This window comes from Haemorhous mexicanus, chromosome 1, assembly GCF_027477595.1.
Source record: "Haemorhous mexicanus isolate bHaeMex1 chromosome 1, bHaeMex1.pri, whole genome shotgun sequence".
Taxonomy (NCBI): Eukaryota; Metazoa; Chordata; class Aves; order Passeriformes; family Fringillidae; genus Haemorhous; species Haemorhous mexicanus.
The window spans coordinates 61,316,558-61,335,345 of record NC_082341.1 but is presented as its reverse complement, the minus strand read 5'-3'; the positions used below and the strand labels follow the sequence as shown (position 1 = coordinate 61,335,345).

General features: G+C 42.7%; 1 protein-coding gene across 4 annotated transcripts in view; it reads left to right on the top strand.

The window, feature by feature from the left end:
• The window catches only part of NFATC1 (nuclear factor of activated T cells 1), a 109,827-nt gene extending 94,015 nt beyond the window's left edge, over nucleotides 1–15,812 (top strand). For all 4 annotated transcript variants that reach the window (XM_059851241.1, XM_059851227.1, XM_059851209.1 and 1 more), the window contains one exon: nucleotides 13,290–15,812. In XM_059851241.1, the coding sequence (XP_059707224.1) occupies nucleotides 13,290–13,292 (3 nt within the window). In that variant the 3' untranslated portion in view covers nucleotides 13,293–15,812. The remainder of the gene's footprint in view (nucleotides 1–13,289) is intronic.
• The last annotated feature ends 2,976 nt before the right edge of the window (nucleotides 15,813–18,788 follow it).

The following is an 18,788-nucleotide window of genomic DNA, read 5'->3' as shown; positions in this document are numbered from 1 at the left end:
CTTTTAAATCAGGCTGACTTCAGAGATGACTTCTGAGAGGAAAGAAAAGAAAAAAACTATAAAGAAAAACACCTCCAAATCATTCATACGGCAAGTAGTTTAGGGAAGAAGACGCCACCACCCCCACACACAAAATGCATGCAGAAAAATTACTACCTTTAGAACTGGTTTTAATAAATAAAATTGTCCCCTTTGACACAGCAGATAAGGAGGGAGATGTCCACCCACAGACATCTCACACTATTAGCAATCTACTTAACATCTGTGAATGTTTTAGGGAAAGAAATTACACTTTGAGACATTTCTTTTTTAATTACAGGCTCCAGATGAGATTTGTTAGAGCAGGGAAATGTATCCCATAGCGACTGATGTCAATAGCAAGCAGTCCCTAAAGCCAGCCAGGATTGGGAAAGCCATGCTGTTTGCTGCTCTTGGCACTGCTCCCTGCTTTCACAATGTCAAAGTTAGAACCGCCTTTATATGCACTTTCCTTTTTTTTTTTTCCACAGTAGCTGTTGCCAGCAAGCTGTAAACTACCGTATATCACTCAGATTTAAGAACCTAAACTTTAAAACAAATTAAACTCTTGTTGACATTGTAGTAAAAATCAGAATCGAACTGAACAGCTCAGTAAAACTGCACTTCAATTATTTTATGGATTTAAGATTGTTTTCTAGGATTCCCAGACTCCCAATACAGCTAAGTTATTTCCTCTTGGCAGATGTCTGGAAAAAAAAAATCATTGAATGGATAAAATCATGTGGCAGACACCAGGTTGAAGCCTAAAGGGAGGAAATGGTGTCTCCCCAGCACCTGTAAATATTTGCTCTGTGTCTTGACCAGGAGAGCCTTTCGTCCATTCTTTGAAAAAAAAAAATTCAAGGTTTTTATTTTGTGAGTTTTTAAGGAAATAGAATTTTCATCTGTCAAAACCCAGTTTCAAACTAGGTGTTTATGTGGGTTTGGATGAGAATGGCAAACACAGATCTGACCCACCCTTTAGAACCACATCCGAGCGCAGGTAAATGCATGCAGCACACCAGTGGTCCGAGTCTCTGGCCTCTGCTTATCTTTCATTTTCCTACTTAGCAGTTAATGTTGGATATTCTTTTTATAATTCTCTCTTCATTTTTTTCCTATTCTGTAAAATGGAAACAAAGGTTTCCATCTGATTAATTGCCAGGTTTCCATTCTTTTTAATGTTTCCTCTCAAAACAGTTCGGAATGAAAGTATTTCAGAAATGTGTGTAGACGGAAGCTACTGGAGATAATAATTTGTTTCATGGAACTATGTTTGACAAAAGGTGTGGTGCACCAGAAGTGCTGTTGTGTGGAGCAAACAACAATCAATTTGTACAGCCTTTCATCAAAACCTTTGTTGCACTTTTTTCTTTTATCTCACCGGTGGAATGTCCTTGATGTTCCCCAATCTCCAGACTAAAAAGCGCTTGGTTCACAGGGTCTTCAGCAAGAGCTGACTCTTGCTGGGTTGCTCTTGTTGAAAGGATGCTTCTGAAGAGAGATATTGCACATCTGCATGCCCCCAGCTAGGTCCTGTGGTCTGCCTGTCCTGGCCCAGCTCCCCAGGGAGCAGGGACCTGCCTGCCCCTTCAAGCGATGTGTAGTCGTGTGGATTTTCCAAAGCTGCTGTGTTAGCTTCCATGCGTTTACCTCCTGCTCTGAATTAGCTGATTTGACCTGACTGAATCTCATGAAAGCAGCCAGTTTTCTTCATTGAAGCATTATTAAATTTTTAAAGCTCCTCTTGAATTACTGTGAAAGTTCTTCCACTCATTTTGTTGCCTGGAGCACCTCTCAAAAGTGCAGGCCAACTCCTGCTGGAGTTTGGATGTGCTGTGAGATCGCAGCCTGAGCCATGGAAGCACCCTGTCATTTCTCAGCTATTGAGAAGCAAGGGTTTTGAAGTCCAGCTACTCAGAAGGAGGCAGAAAAGAAGCCTGCTGCACATTGCAAGTGGCTGTTTGGAAAGTGTAATGCAACCATTTTGAATAAAATTTCAGGTCCTTAAGTGTGTTTGAGAGATGAATGTTGTACACCTGCTCTCAAGTGTCTTTTTCCTAGTTCTTTAGTGCTGGCTGCAGGTTTACAGTGCTTTGTTCTTGGGGCAGAATAAATTTCCTCTCTAGTGGGGGCACTGAGCATCAGCAGGGTTCTTGTGTCAAGCACTGAGCTGCAAGGGGGAAGGTTTTGTCTTCCCTGGGAGCCCAGCTGTGATTCTTGCTGAATTCCTGCAACTGCATGTGGTGATTTTACTGTTGACATTGCTCTGTCAGTTCAGCCAGAGCTTGAGCCATTCTGCAGCTAGGCACAGCATGTGGGAGAGGAGAGAAGAGGAAAAGACATTTTGTCATGTTTGCAGCTCTGTCACGCTGGGACCACGTACAAATAAGAGTATTCTTCCAGCTGCTATAATCTGAGATACTTGCTGTAGGTGCTTTTAGCATCCAAGGAGTACTGGAATCCAGGAACAGTCTGGGTGCAGTTTTCACAGCCACGTCTCCACACCAGGGACAGCATCCACTAGCACCCTGGGGGTTTCCACATCATGGCCCAAGCTGCACTGGTATGTCTCCAGTGTGAATCCTTAAATCAGCCTTTGGATCAAAGCTTCCCAGCCAGACTGGATGGGGGTTTCATTATGAAAAGGTCTGTCCCTAGTTAAGGTGGTACAAAGCCAATGCATGAGTGTCATTGAGCACTGCCAGTGCTCTTGTCCAAGCAGCCATGACCAAGAGGACATGCACACCTCGTTGAGCTGCAGTGTTCTCCAGCAACAGATGCTGCTGTGGCTGGAATGAAATCTTGTGGCATTACTAACAGCTCACATTTTGGTGGTGACCAGGTCATTATGCCAAAAGCAAATTTATTGCATGACTTTTTATTGCATCCATTTTTTTGCCATCTCTTTGCAGCCACCAGTTCAGATTGTCAGAGCCAGCCCAGGTTCTTGCCCACTGCTGAAGATTAGCAGCTGTGTTCCATTGCCTAAGGATTTCCCCCAGCTAGCATGACCTTTCCCAGCCTAGTCCCCAGCAGGCTCATAGGTGGATTTCTTTTCCCTTATCAAACACATAAAAATTGTATTAGCCCCACCCAGCCTTTCTCTTCCACTCAGCAGCATGTGGCCACTCACTGAGTCACTTCATGGTCATCATTTTATCTGGCTGAGCAAAACCCCTGTGGATTAGGGGTTACCAAACAAGGCTCAGCCTTCACACGGGCAAGGCACAGATGTGTCCCCGCAGTGGCCACCCGCTGTGCCATAGGCATTGTTGTGTATGGTCTGCAGGGTAGCATCCTCCTGCTGTCCCTGCCTAGGTGCCCTCTTTGTTGGGTGAGGTTAATTATGGCACTGATCTTTTCTGTTTGGCATGCACTTCTCTGATGAAAAGGGCTATAAAGGAAAAAGGTGATGGTGATGATAACAGGGCAAGCTGGGTCCATTAAAAAAAAAAATTAAAAAAAGACAACCAAATACTTCTTGCACAGAAAAAGATCATTTAGATCCTGGTTTAACTTCCAGGATGCTTCCATTCTTGAGACCATGTTACTCCTGCTCAAGTCCACCAGATTTTGAGGCTGGTTGAGTGGAAGAAGAGTGAAGTCTCTTGGCCATTCTCTACCCATGGAAAGAAAAGGGCACTCAGCAAATACTGCTGTGTGACCTAAGGTGTTTCTTTCTTGCCTCCATTTATTGTTTCTTTGCTTTACTTGATATGCCCAGCTGCACACAAGCTGTTTTTTTATGAACAGCAGTGCAAGGTGGCTCATTTTGGAGGATTCCAGAGGATCACTACGGGCCACACTATTATTACATAAAGTCAATTAAAGAGCATACATGCACATCCCATTGATTTGATTTAGAACTAATGAAAGCTTCAGTAATGTGCAATTACAAGAAACTTAATGACCCCTTTATATTGAATGCAACTTCTGTGGCACCTAATATGCTTTGATGAATTGCTCATTATGTGCAATGTTAGAAAAGCTTCTAAAAAGATTAATAATTGTATAATCGATAGAGAAATTTAGTTTTATTTTACTTTTTTTAAACTCGGAAATCAGTAAACCGTAGACATTACGGACCTTTTCTTGCTCCCTTTTTTCCTCCTGTACCCCCAGAATTTTTTTTTCTCCAAAGCCAACCTGTCACTTTTCCAGCATGCTGAAAAAGCCCTTTCTTGTGTTATGTAGAAAGGTCTGACCTGATGGCCATGTGAGGTCTGAAGGGTTGGTGTCAGCTGCCCACAGACAAGCTGGATGCCTGCACATGGGATGCTCCTTTGGCAGGGCATGAAGTCTCCAAGTCGCAGCTTTCAGCATCGGGCTCAGATGTGACACGGTCACACGGTCCAGTCCCACTCCCCCTCTCCCGTTCACAGCTGGTGAACCTTAGAACCCGCCAAGCCCTTGGGGCCATCAAGTGGGCTCTAACCTTGCTTTTCTAACCATAGGATACTTTGAGAGCCTTATGTCACAAGTGTTATCTATGCTTCAGTTGACAGCTACTTGTGAGGTACAGCAAACATTGGGAGATGGGATCAGGAAAATGAGAGTAAAAAGACAAAAAAAGAAGGTTCATTTTGGTGACATTCAGGATTTAACAATGCCAGAGACGTCTGGAGGCTAGATAAACAGGCAAATGCAGAATTGTTTAAAATTTGTTTCGATTTTGAATCTAGTGTTGTCATGCTTCAGGGCACGAATCATGAGTTCTGAATGCCAGGATATGAAAGTACTGTTTCACTGTTGGGCACTAGATTGAAAAGGAGAACTCTTCACCAAGATCAATTTGCATGACATTTGCTCGTGACAGGGACAAATTCCTGTTGTCTATGGCAAAGGGGTGCGTGGTCTTCCTTACTCCTTCTGGACTGGTACCCGCAAGGCTTCCAGCAGCGCTGACCTCAGGTTTTGGCTGCCTTAGGTAACATTTGTGTAGTTTATCTGTCGCGTGGAAATTTTGTGTAAAACGTAAAATATGTCTGTTTTGTTTCCCTTACAGATGCTCTTAGGAACGTAAACACATCATTTTGGTTAAAATGTGGTTTATTTGTTCATTGCCCAGCCTTACCCTCACACGTGTGCGTATGTGTGTGTCAGATGAAGCTTGCATCATACTGGGGCAGATCCTGCAGCCTCTGCAGAGCCCAAATCCCCATCTGCCCAGGCAAGGCTGGCCTCAGTGAGGGCTACCTGAAATTCCTCTTGAGTCTCTGATTCTTTGGTAAAAAGGGCAGATCAGATTGAGTGCAGCCATCCTCAGACTAAGAGTAAAAACAAGCTGAAGTTTAGACTCCAGTGTTTTGGAAATCACTGCAGCTCTGCTGATCCTTAAGCTAATTTCCAGCAGCCGGGGAATTCATCCCTAAGTGTTTGCAGAACAAGAGATGCAGGGCGTTCCCAGGGCTGCATATGGGAGGGATGAAAAAATTGAAACCCAGAAATTTTGGTGCGATAGGATGGGACTCATTTAGTCTGGGCACCTATTCAAGAGCCCCAGTTAAATTGCTGCTGCACAGTGCTGTCATCACACTACAAGGACCCTTTCCCATTAGCCCTCCGCAGCGCAGCCGCCCTGCAAGACTTGGAGCTGTTAAACTAAACAAGGCAGAGGGAAGAGCAGGTAGGAAATGGCTCGGTGGTAATGGCTGTCAGGCACAACAATGCCTTCCATCGTGCCAAGCTGACGCTCTTAGGGGAGGATCATGTTTTATTCAAACCTGCCACTTGTTGTCACTCACTTGCTCCACTGTCCTATTCTCTGTCTCCAAAAATAGCATGCCCTGTGGTAGTGGCTTATTATGATTAAACAGATAAAAATAAGTTTAAGGTTTAAACACATCCAGGACACCTGAGGTAATACAAGATCTGACTTCTTTGTGGAACGTGTGAAGTTATATTTTCCACTGCTTCACAAGACTTGTTTTGTTTGGTTTTTAATTCAGTAAGGTTTCATGTGATCTATAGTTTTGGATTACAGTCTGACACCTCAGGAATTTATATCACTGTTTTCTGATGTTTTACCTCACTCACAGAACAATGCTTACTAGCTTTGAAAAAAGACTTAATGTAAGAAAAACCAATTTTTTTTCTGTGATTTGAGTAACAATTCTATGTTGTTTTTTGCAGCTTTCATATGTCAAAAATAAGTGATGCTTACTAATAATGAGGAAGTAGGTACCCTGATAAAAACTGTAGAATTTTAGTCATGGGATGGTTTAGACTAAGAGCTTAATTTTTTTAGTCGCTGTATATGCATCTATATTTAGCCATTTTTCTCTTAAAATAAAATGTCTACATGGAGATAAGGAAAAAAACTTTCCTCCTGTATTTTGGCTTCCTCTGCATTAATTTGCAACTTTGAATTCCTCTTCAATGATTCTAATATGTGGCATTTCATCTACAAGAAGGGCGTACAAGAGCACAGAAGCCCAATGGAGCAAGATATGGCATCACTGCTGGTGGAAAAAATCTGAGGGCAATAATTATAGGCAGCAAAGTGAACGTCATACAAAGCATTACTACAGGTAGCGTGGTGTCAGCATCAAACTCGTAGTCACTCCAGAGCTGTGTGTCCCCAGCTCTCTTCCTGTGCTGAATAGTGACCACAGAAATTCGGAGCACTTGTGGTACATCCACGCTGTGTAATGAGCTGTGTGGAGAAATCCCTGACCTGAGTGTCACTGTAATTGTACCCATGTAAGGCTTGACCTGAGCTAGTCAGTTCTGCCAGGAGGCAAAAACAGTGAGCCAAACCAAGGCAGTTTTGCTTTCAGGACTGCTGCTTGTTTCTGGAGGTGGCTCACATCTTCCACAGACCTTCTGGAGGCTGTGAACAGAGCTGTGCAGTGTCAAACACCATCCAAATAAGGTCTCCAGTCATGGCATCGTACTGCTTGGTCAGCTGCACCCATCAGAAAGATGAAGCGTTATTGTCTGGACATGGCAGAATCGGAGTGTGATTTACCACAGGTTTTCCACACACATAGCTTGAAAGGTGCAGCTGCTATTACTTGTGTTTTCCACTCCATGTGAACCAGTCAGAGCAGGCTGCGTTTGCTCATTTTCATCAAGAGAGCGTTTATGGCAACTCAGCCTCTTGTCTTCGGTTCTGCTCCGTGTTAGAGGCAGTGGTCCCCGGCAGACACAGGTGGACATGAAGTCATGAACAAAGGTTGGCTAGCCAGCTGTGGATAGAAACTTCATGTGACCCTCCATGCCTGGATGTCTTGGGACTTGCCATGTGGCACTTTCTATTGATGAGGAAGCCAAAAACCATTCTGAAGGAGCTGAGTTGATGCCATTGCTATTTACAGGGCAACAGGGGCATGTGAATCACAAGGTGTCAGCTCAGGGCAAAGCCTCTGAGTGTCCTTTTGCCTAAACTCTTACCACACCTCTGTGTGTATTAAAAGAGTGAGGAGCCACAAAGCTCCCTTGTGGAAGAGTCCATCATAAAGGGCCACAACAGTAAATACAACCTTACTCAGTCTCCTTCTGCAAGCCTTTCTGGGCTCCTGCTGACATGGATTGAAGTCATGGGAACATTGGTCTTTTACTTCCACATGTGTGACAAGACAGCAACTTCACCTAGCCAGAAACTGGAGATTTAATGTTACTGCTTGCAGTGTGAAAAGGAATGGGATATGTTTTCATACTGATACCATTCACCCACAAAACTGTAGACTCTGATTTTCATAATTGTGAGCTTGACCATGGCTCTCAGCTCACTTCCCATTTTTTCAGATTCTTGGGGGATATTCACCTTTAGGAGTATGAAGTCTTCCAAACTCTCTTATTTGTATCCCCAAAAAGCTCCCCAGTTGGGAAAACCCTGTGCATGTGCCCTCTCCCAACTCCCTGCACCACTGACCTTGCAACTTCTTAGCTCTGAGCAGGATCAGTGTCTGAGCTGGAAGGGAGAACTTTGTCTCAGAAGAACAGGTATTTTATTAAAACAGAAGGCCACATTGTTATCCACAATAGTAGTCTGCAAGGAAAGCCGAAATCTGCAGAAATTCTAAGTCTTGCCAGTTGATGGAATCCATGTACAGCCACCAAATGTTAAAAATACTACATTTCCTATGAAGTTCACATCTATATATGGAACCCACATTTGTACAGATATATCTGGTTGTCCTGTTCCGTGCAGGAACCCAAACTGGTGCATCGGTAAGACACTGATTTTGCTAATTAGTAAAGCAGAAATTTCCATTGCAAGGGCATTTCAAAGCAAAATTAAATATAAGAGGAAAAAAACTCCTTATTAAACTAAAATGTGGGGTAACAGCTCACCACATCCTGCTACTGTGGCATCTGCTGTTTAGCAAAGGAAAGGTTCCTCTTTCAGAAGCCTTGACAGGTAGAGAGGTCACGTGTTACCTGCATTTCACAGCATTATTATTTTTTGACTTTTCTGTCAGTGGAAAAGCTGAACATGACAATGGAAAATATCAGTTGAGAGAAGGCATTGTGGGGAACTGTAGGTGTTAGCTATGAAAGCGACAGTGGCCTCCCCCCCAAAGCCAGCAGAAAAACTGAAAAAAATCTGATGACAAAGGCACTGTAAATCATAGTACTCAGCTGTTTGGTCTGATAGGGATCAACCTGGTGCTTTAAGGGAAGTGCTGTGCTGCTCTAGGCATTGAAGGTTAAACATCTCGCATGCTATCCCAGATCTGCTGCTAAGCTGTATGTAGGGCCTGCAACAAGCTGTGTAATCTTTTGGATCTTATCTGTCCTGGGTATAAAACAGGTCTTTGTTAGTACTCAGGTTACGTTCTTTTAAAAATTAGTGTAAAGCCATTGGAACCTTTCTTTGAAGAATGTTGTGCTTATTCAAAACCCAGCTACTTCTGGAATGGTACTGCAGACATGAATGGATGTGTATCCAAAAAGCTGGGGAATCAAAGACCTGCGTTTGCTTTAGGAATGAAACTCAAACCTGGGCCAAAATACTGCTTGCACTGAATATTGCTGTTCTGTGGAGCATGCACAATCCTTCTGTGATAGTAGCAGGTTTGTAAGTCAGAACTTGAGCATTCAAGACTGCAACCGGCTGATTCTCCTTAATTATATAATAAATACATTGCCACAAATGTGAGAGCCAGTAGAAAAGTGTCAATTACTTTATCTGCATGATCAGATTTTGCCTCTCTGGGAAGTTCTGCAGTAGTCCTACAGGACCAAGTGGAGCTCTGAGGATACCAAAGGATTAGATGGCAAAGGAGATAGTGAACAGGGAGCAGTCAGCTCATTTACTTGAAACATGAATTAGATTTACAAGAAACAAATTTAAAACAGGAAAAAAACCCCACTTTTTCCACCCTCACGTAGGTACACTGGGGAACCCATTGCTACAGGAAACTGTGAAGGCCAGAACAGGTTCAGAAGGTTACTAGAAAACTTAATGGAAGAAAGTTCATCAAAGTCCATTAGAAGCAAGAGTGCAGACCTCTGGCTCCCTGTGGCAGCAGCTCTTTGGCCACAGAGAGCAGCAGGCACAGACTTTCCCAGGATTTTCCTGGGGAAAGCTGTAAGAAAGCTCAGAGAAAATAATGAGAAAAGTGTTACAGAGATTTGTTTACCAAAGGGTGAACAAATTATTTATTAATTGGCCGGTGGATGGTGTTTGGATGGATTGACCAATTAGGTCAAAGCTGTATCAGACTGTCTGTAAGGGTTACGAGCTTCTTAATAAGTATAGTATAGGATGAGATAGAGAATAAAGCAATTGATCAGCTTCTGCAATCATGGAGTCAGTGCTAATTATTACCCAGCTGGGGGCCTGCAGCGACAGCTCACAAAGTTCTCCAGCAGAGCAAAGATGAACTAGAGACTCCCCCACTGGAGGTTCTTATGCTCTTTCCCAAAAAACTGACTGTAGTGGTAGTTGTAACACTCGTGTGGATGGACACACAGGATGCTTCAGCATACTTCAGTAACAGAGGTTTGATTTGCTGTTGGGAAGGACAGTCTTGGGTCAGCCTGCAACAAGAATATTGATGACGTTCCAAGATACTCCATTTGATGCAAAATAAAATATCTCCTAGCACGCAACAGAAATGTTAACGTGTTTTGGAGTATTAAAAGGAAGTAAATATTCCAGAAATCAGAAAAAATGTGGAGAGTCCTCATGGAAGTGCTGGACCATGCAGTTAGGGGTAGCAGGGAGCATCCTTCTAGCAAACGCAGCAAGCATCAGCCAGCACACTTCACATGCACTTGCCTCCTGGTTTTCACCATTTCCACCCACCAGAGGGTTTTCCTTGCAGCCTCAGGTGTCAGGGTGGGCAGTGAGGGAAAGCCCGGTCGAGTCACACTTCCCCTTTCATCTCTGCTAGCTGTCTGCTGCTGCTAGGTCAGCTGTGCTGCCACGTAGTCCCCCCCCCCGGGCCTTTTGCATGCACCCTTGTCCTTCTCTGCAGGTTTTTTCCACTGCATTGTTGGGAATATTTTTCATTTTTGACACTGCAGTGGGTCTTTACAAACAGCAAGTGAAACAGCAAGTGAAATAGTGAAATAAAATTAGCTGTATCTGAGCCATGCTGTCCACAGACGGCTATGGAGGGGAGAGATGTTGAGTGTCCTCTTGGTGGTTTTGGCCCTGTTTGATTGTGATGTCTGGTGGCACTGGATGCATTTGGATTGAGGTTCAGCTGTCTCCCAAGTCTGTGGTGGCAGTCTAGTGACTGTTGTTGAACAGCTGCCAGATGTTGTTGCATGAGGACACCACACTTACTCATCCAGGTAGCAGAAGTGCACCTCTCTTAAGAAAGTAATATAAAATAAAAACAAGCAATAAACTGCTGTGAGTCAGTAACAAAATACGAGTGATTTCAGCTGGGGACAAATTGATTTGGCTGCTGAGAGATGGAGAGAGTGTGACTCAAGGAGCACCATGGTCTCATGGCCTGAGGCAAGGCAGGTGGGCTCCCAGCTGAAAGGAAAAGTTGTGTCATATCTGGAGTAAGACGTGTCCTGCAGTGCCCAAGTGACAGAGGATCAGCTGAAGGGACCTGGAGTGACTGGAAGGGGCAGCCTCTTGAGTGGCTAAGCTGGTTTTGGAGTTGGACCTTCGGCTCATGTCATCAAGTTGCTTCCAAAATACCTTTGCTACATACTTTAACAGGGGAAAGCATGAGCTGGCAGGCTGAGGCTGTTGCTTTTGAAAGTTTTACTGAAAGAAGCAAGAGTAACTCAGCAAGTGCTACAGCATTAGTCAGAGATTTGAGATGCCTTGGTGCTAATCCTGACTGAGATGGGGAGGCCCTTCACATTTCCACCTCCCTGTCCCCGTGAAATACCAGTGAAGTTTATGTTCACATTTTACAGAAGCACTGTGAAGATTCATTATTTAATGTTTCTAAGCACTAAGTAACTGCTCAAAGAGTGAGGATAGCCCTGACTAGTGTCTTAATTTTATTTAACAGAAGATTTGAGGGAAAGTTAGCAAAACTGTGATGCTGCCTGGCTGGTAGGAGGATTTGTTTTCACTGTCACATAAAACACAAAGGTGGTTTTGCTGCAGACCTGAGAATGCCTTGAGAAGTGTATCACAGAAGTGATCTTTACAAAAGCATCATGGCAGAATTCCGCAGAAGTTGAATGCTGTTTGCATTCAAGGCAGAGAGTGAGTTCCTAAAGCTCTCTGGAGTCTGGCCACATGTAAATGGGGCGGCACTTCTGGCTGGGTTTGGATGCAGAGCAGTCTTTGCCTCAGTGCAGGGCTTGCCACTTGAATTTGTTTCTGCTCTTTGGTAATATTAAAGATGAACTCCATGGCACTCTCAAGGGGAAGAACCGCTTTGTCTTTTCACAGCTCATTTCCATACTTCTTAGCTTGCTGCTGTAAATAGACAGTTACAAATGCAACTGATATTTCCTCTCTGAAGTATGGCGTGTGTATCCATTGGTAGAATTGGTTTTGGTGGCCACGACCTGTGACACAAATCCTGACTGATTCATGTGCTGCAATTACTAAGTGGGCAATGGGTCTGCAGGAAAAAAAAAAAAAAAGAAGCCATAAAAACCAACACCAAACGTACCCAACTAATTGCTTCAGGAAGCTGGTTTTACACAGGCTTGATCTTTTCCAGTAAACACATAAAGTTATCTGGATTACTGTGAAGAGCAGCCCACAAGGAAAGGAAAATGCAGGCTTTTCCATGGTGCTTCCATGACGTGGGCACGTGTTTCCCAGTCCTGGCAATGTTAGAGAAGCTCAGAAGCAGTGATAGTCCTGTTGATGGCATTTTGTCTATCTCCATGTAAATCAGGTGGTGGCAGTTGCTGTAGGGAGGTGGAGTGAAAATAAAAGGGATGTTGTGTCGATGACCTTTGCCAGGTTCAGTCATTTCCTGTCCATCTGCCAAAAATCACATGGACATAATTGGAGTGTGGGAAACTGTATTGCTTGATGATCTTCAGGGGAGGGGGAAAAGAAAGAAAGAAGACTCGTGAATAAAGAAAACAACTCTTTATCAGTGGAGATGCAGTCTGGCTGGCTGATGCTGAGATAGCAGACCTTGTTTATTCTCTCCTCTGACTCTTGCCAGGAGAGTTTTTTTAACTTGTTTGTCCCTCTCATTTGTTTGTGTGGTTAGAAGTAAAGAGTGCATGTCCACATGCATTGGTCACCACAATGGGAGGGTATATATTTAAACATGTTACCAGCTACAGGGAATGGGCAAGCATGCAGCAGTTTCCTCTCTTCTTTTTATTTTTTTTTCCCCTAATATCAACCCACAGTGGAAAAAATCAGCATGTGAACTTGTATTCTATCTAGGCATTGCAGCTGCACATATCCAGGTTCAGTGACTGGCAGCTTTCTGCCACCAGTACCTACCATGGATAACATACTTTCCAAGCAGCTCTTTTTGTGGAAGGAGTAGATTATTCCAGGATCTCCTGTGGTCCTCTTGGCTTTGCATTTCTGAGACAGTTCTAGAGCAAATGAAATGTTTTATCTGTAACCAGTTTGAAATGTTAAGTATGTTTGATGCAATCAAGGATCCAGGATGCTGCTGGGTTTGTGATGCCTGGTTTTACACAGTATTTAGCATGTTAATAACCTTGGTTAATCCTGCTGGGTTTGCACTGTGATCAGCCTGTACAAGTTACCTGGTGATGTCACACTTACTGTCCAGAGTTGTACTGGAGCTCTCAAGGAATGAGTGCGAGTTCGGGGGGTTTGTGGACTGAGGACAACTGCCTGCAGCAGCAGGATGCTAATCGATTCCTTTTCTTGTCTTCTTTCTTTGCAGTAAATGAAATTATAAGGAATGACCTTTCCAGTACCAATGTCCACTCATAGCTTTCAGTGTGGGCTGGTATGAAATACCCACTTTTGACTTGGCTGGCACATCACCTCGAGTCGGGAGATACCGAATGAACTGAAGACGTTGCCTGGTACCACTCTGATCTTCCACCTTAATGAATGTCAGGAACTGAAGATTTACCTCTTGCTTACAGAGAAGTAGCTCCTCAACTTCAACTGATGAAACAGCTTTTTTTAAAGAAAATCATCTCAAAAGAGAGAAGAAGGAGTATGCTCCAGGACGGCGCATTTCATGGGACAAAACTAGGAAACTCGGCAAAATCTGAGCGCTTCTTCCCATTGCTGATCCTTTTGGCATGGCACCGCTGGAATACAGCCCTGGAAGTGCCTTATTTTACCAGGTTGTGGCATCAGGGCATTTTTAATAAGCTTTGAATTTCCTACCATTAAAAGTGTTGGTAGGTGCAGAAACTCTAGAGCTTGAATTCTGGAGAATGATACTGGAAAAAAGCATAGGACTCTGCAGCAGAGTAGGGAGAGCAATCCCAACTCCAGTAAGACACATTTATGAATTCCAGAATTTCCTCAGCTTTTCCTCTGCTGTAATGTACAGCCTATTGCCTTATTCTCAGTGCATTTCAAAAGCCTCCTGATTCATCATCATCTCAGCTTTCTTTTTGCATATTGCCTTCATTACGTGCTAATGAATCATAGGGTTGGTAGTAGTAGCATGGTAAGATTCTGATTTTGATCCAGCTTCTGTCATAGCACAAGTGAGTTGAATAGCACAAAATAAAAAAGGTTGATGGACAAAAAATTGAAATCTATCTTTTACACGATAGATGAATGTGTATGCATGTACATACATACTAGTATATATGCATATATTTATATATGACAAATAATATAGATGATTGCCTAGTAAGGGCACTGAATTTAGCAATAATTTCAATTTCTGAGAATGCATTTCAAATCCACAGCAAATATTTCAGCTACTTCTTTTGAGGGTTTGTTGCACCTAAAGCAGGTATGCATTTTCTTTCCTCACGCAGTTAAGCAAGCACTTTAGATAGGCAAGAAGGATGCATATAAGATACATGTTATTTACCAAATGTCAGAATATGAGTTATAGTAACTGTAAATACCATTATGGAAGAGTGTAAAATATTTGTTGTTATAATATTATTATTCCGCAGAAGCCTTATAACTCTCTGCTACGTGTATGGAAAAGGATGTTACCAAAAACCCACCTTGGTTTCACATGTATAGTGTGTTTTCAGATTAGCTAACGTTCCTGGACTTACAGGTAGGCATGTAGTGTAGCCTTCAGCTTTGTATTTTTTACAATCAACCGCTTATTATATAACTAGCAACGACCTATTACTTCACATAACCAAAAAAAATTAAAAAATAAAAACAAAACTAAAATAAAATAGCATGACTAAATTAAAAATGTTTAACATTAATATTGTGCCTTAGGAATCTGTGCCCCCTCCTGGAAACACACCCGAACTACACCCCCGAACTGGGGTGGCTCCTTAACCCCGATGCAATGAAGACTGAACAGGTTTCACAAAAAGGTGAAATCCAACTAAGTGTTTTAAAACATTCTTCTGTATAATTATGTCTTACTTTCTTAAGGAAAAAAAAAATGAAAGCCATATTTGTCACATTTGCACATTACTGTGAAGACATGAGAATATAATATGGCTCTATGTACATAATATGCTGTTACTGGTCCTTATAACAGTCTGTTATTCCTCACCTGTTTAATCCCAATTATTTACCCTGTATTTAGCATTGTAGACATTGCATGAAACGTTTCTTATAGATTGCCATATGAAAAGTTAAAAAGCTCGACAGATGTCAGCTTGACTTGTAGCTAGAAAATAGAACTAATAAAGCAAAATGTTTTGCTGGAAGCTAGTCTTAGAGTGGTTCATTTTATGTTATCTTGAAAAATCTTCTTTTCTCATATAAAATAGCATTTTTAAATTATATACATACATCTCTCCATCTCTTCTATATGAAGCTGCTTGCATCCTGCTAATATAACCATCTTATAATGGAAGCAAAGTCTCTTGTCAACAGACTCCTCTTCATTTCCCCACTGCATTTAAAGACATTGCTCCCAAGAAGAGGAAACGATATATAGTCCTCAGATTTTATTCTCTCATTATTTCAGAAATGTCAATAAACTGTGCATGGAGGAATCTCTGATTATGCCAAAGCATTTTTTATTCATATTCTAAATATCTTGGGTGAGGCTTTAACCGTGCAGGACAATGCACACATACACACAGAGGCACTTTTCAGCAGTAGTTTTAGCAAAGTTTTCGAATGTATGGTTTGGCTATGTTGCAGCTCCTTCTTTTTGATTTTTATTTTCCTCTTTAAGCTATTTTGGGGAACAGAAAACCACCCCAGCCTGTTACTTTTAAGCCTGGATAATGGAAGATTATGCATCTGTTGTATATGTATTCATAAAATAAAAACGAAAGCAGAAATATTTCCTGTATGAGACTGCTATCTTGTTTCTGTACATGTGTTACGGTTGTTGATGTCAGTTTAGGAAAATTATTTTCATCAACTTTTTTTGAAAACAAAGCAAAACCAAAAAACCACAACACTCTGAACTTGGAGCGTAGGTATGTTCAAAAATAGGTACCTTCAAAAATACCTTTGCCAGGGATGATTCTGACTATTCAAAAGAGCCCTTTGGATGAGTTTGAAGTGGTGAAGCGACCTACATTATTGATCACGCAACAAAGTACTTGGCACCTGTGTTCATTGCTTGAACAACAATTTCTTTTGCCCTCCCTGGAACTGTTTCTGAAACGTGTGGGTTGCTAAGGGTAGGCTTAGAGTCTGTGGCCTTTGGTGCAGTAGATAGAAGAGAGGTTTTTGTTAGGCTGAGGGCTTTGGTAGCCCCGAGAGAGAAGGGCTGACATTGGGCTGGCAGGAGGGGATCTCTGGCCACAGCTGCCTAGGATGTGATCGATGGATCTGGTCTGTATGATGTGTGCTACTCCCTGAACCTCCTCACTGCTCTGCCCCAGAGGTGAAGGGGCAACAGGAGGGTGTCACCTTAGTCAAAGCTGGGCTGAACACAGCTCTGGGCTTCTGTCAGCTCATCAGGTGGTGCCTCTGTATGCACCAACATCTGACACCTGATGGGCCATGAAATGCTGAGAAAACCTGAGCTGCTTCAATTTTTCAGGACCGAAGGCAAGTTGGAAATGATACATGATGCCTACCACAGTAGTCTGGGTCTGCATAAGCACTTAAAAACCATTCAAAAATTCCTCAAGGAGAAGGAGACACAAATATGCTTTGAAGTCTTTGTTGAAAGGTCTTTCTCTGCCTTGGGTTTCTCTTCCAGTAAGTATGAAGTGTCACTCCCTGCTTAGTCCATCACACCTGGCTCCCCGGGGCTGGTACCCAAGCCCTGGCCATTTAAAGAGAGGCAGATGCTCCAGGCCTATCAAAACCCAGACAGGGCCCAGCTCTTCAAAGATTAGTCAAAGAACTCTTTCTCTGCTTCCCACTCTGGAGGGTGGAAACAGTGATATTTATGCCTCATGGACAGCATGAGCTGTATTGTTGGTGAGGTTCCTGGAAAAAGGAAAATACTGAAAATTCAGTCACAAATTCTCCTGGAGACCATGACATTTTGTATCCCAGCAAAACATCACAAACTGAATTCACTCAAGCAATGTACTTCAGTCATTGTGTTACCTGGCTTCCTGTGAGCTTCCTTTCCCTCCCATTTCCACACATCCTTCATTCAAAGCACAGCAGACCCAAGCACAGCTACATTAACCTTATCTTGACCAGACTTCTCCAGGCAAAAATAGCCTTCAGCAAACTCCTAACTGACTACTTTCATTCATAACCAAAGCAGAAGGTAAATCCCACACATCCATCTGGTACTGTTTGACTAAATAGCCTTGCTGGAGCCATGCCTTTGAGATTTTCCTTTCCAGCTGAAAATGGCAAATTTCGAGGAGTTAAGTTTCTTGGACAGAGTTGTACTGCCTTGAAGCTAAGCTTTCCTTCAGCATGTGTATAATTTTATTGCATTCATCACTGTAAATCAATTGAATTTGTCTCAGTAAAAATAAAACAAAATCCCCCTCATCAAATACATTACAGAGGAGTGTTAAGGTCAATGGCATAAAACCATGTTAGTTTATGTAGCTCTTTTTCAAACATAGAGTCTAATTTTGTGTCATAAGCACTGATTGGATTGTTCATCAAACTAAATTGAGTCCTCTCTTCTCCACCTTTGCACACACTTGCCCAATATGGAGGTCAAACTCTTGCCTGTTTTAGTTTGCCCATACAATTTCCTCTTTCTCAACAAGTTAATATTTTTCTTCTTTGCACTTCTTTCTAAAAAAATAAAAATATTTGGATCCTCTTCAAGTAGCCAAATAACTTGTTCTGAGCAGATCAATTACAGATTTTCAAACTGTTGGCTTTAATTTCAGGTCGTCCTTGAATCCAAAACTAGCTTTTTTTTGGCCAAAGAGACCGTCTTTTTGTACTGTGCAAACTTGTAGAGCTTTAACAATGCAAACGGTTGTGTTTTCAGGATTTAAGACAACTGGAAGTGTACCTGGAACTTGCCATCACCCATGGGCACATTAGCAGCTGTCATTTAAACTGAAAAGTTGCTGACTCTAGTGCTTCCTTAGCTATTTTCAGGAACAGATAACCCACAAGCCACTCTTTGCAGATGTGGCAAATTCATTTTCAGTCATTTTAGGAAATCCCTTTTTTTTCACCTTGGTGAAAGAGTTTCCAAAGATGCCATCAGTGTCAGTTTCCAGCACCTCTTCTGAATTAGCTTCGCACTCAGCTCCTGTACCCATCCTGTTTCCAGTGCTGCTGATGGAGAGCTTTTGGGTCCAGAGCAACAGAGGAAACACTGGCAGTGGGTACTGCTGTCAGAGCTGCAAAAACTACAAGAACACACATGCTGTGGGGTCCCAAAACTCGGTGTGATGGTGTTCCCATCCAGGCAGGGGACATTCCAATAACACCAGCTTCATGGTACTAGGGGGGAGGAGAGACCTCCGGGCCGTGCCAGAAAATATTTCAGTGCATGTCACGAATCTTTTGACTGTAAAATCTGGGAGTTTTCTGGTCTGGTTTGTTTTGGTTTTTAATAGGAAAAATTACATTTCCTCCAACATGAAACCATTTGCTCGACTTACTTTTTTGGGGTCCTTTTTTCTTTAATTTTCTAGGTAGAAAATACAAACCACATATTATTTTGGATCAGGTTGATCCAGACTGCACCTTCTTTCCCACTCTCTCCCCTCCAAACCTCTGGGATGGGCTGCTTTCCCAGACAACGGCTCCCCTTCCACCCAAGCAGAGCCGCACAGGCGTCACATGTACACTGCCTCTGCCCAATTTCTTCAACAGTTTCTCTGCAGGAAACTCCTCATGGATCTTTCCTGCTTCCCTGGACCCC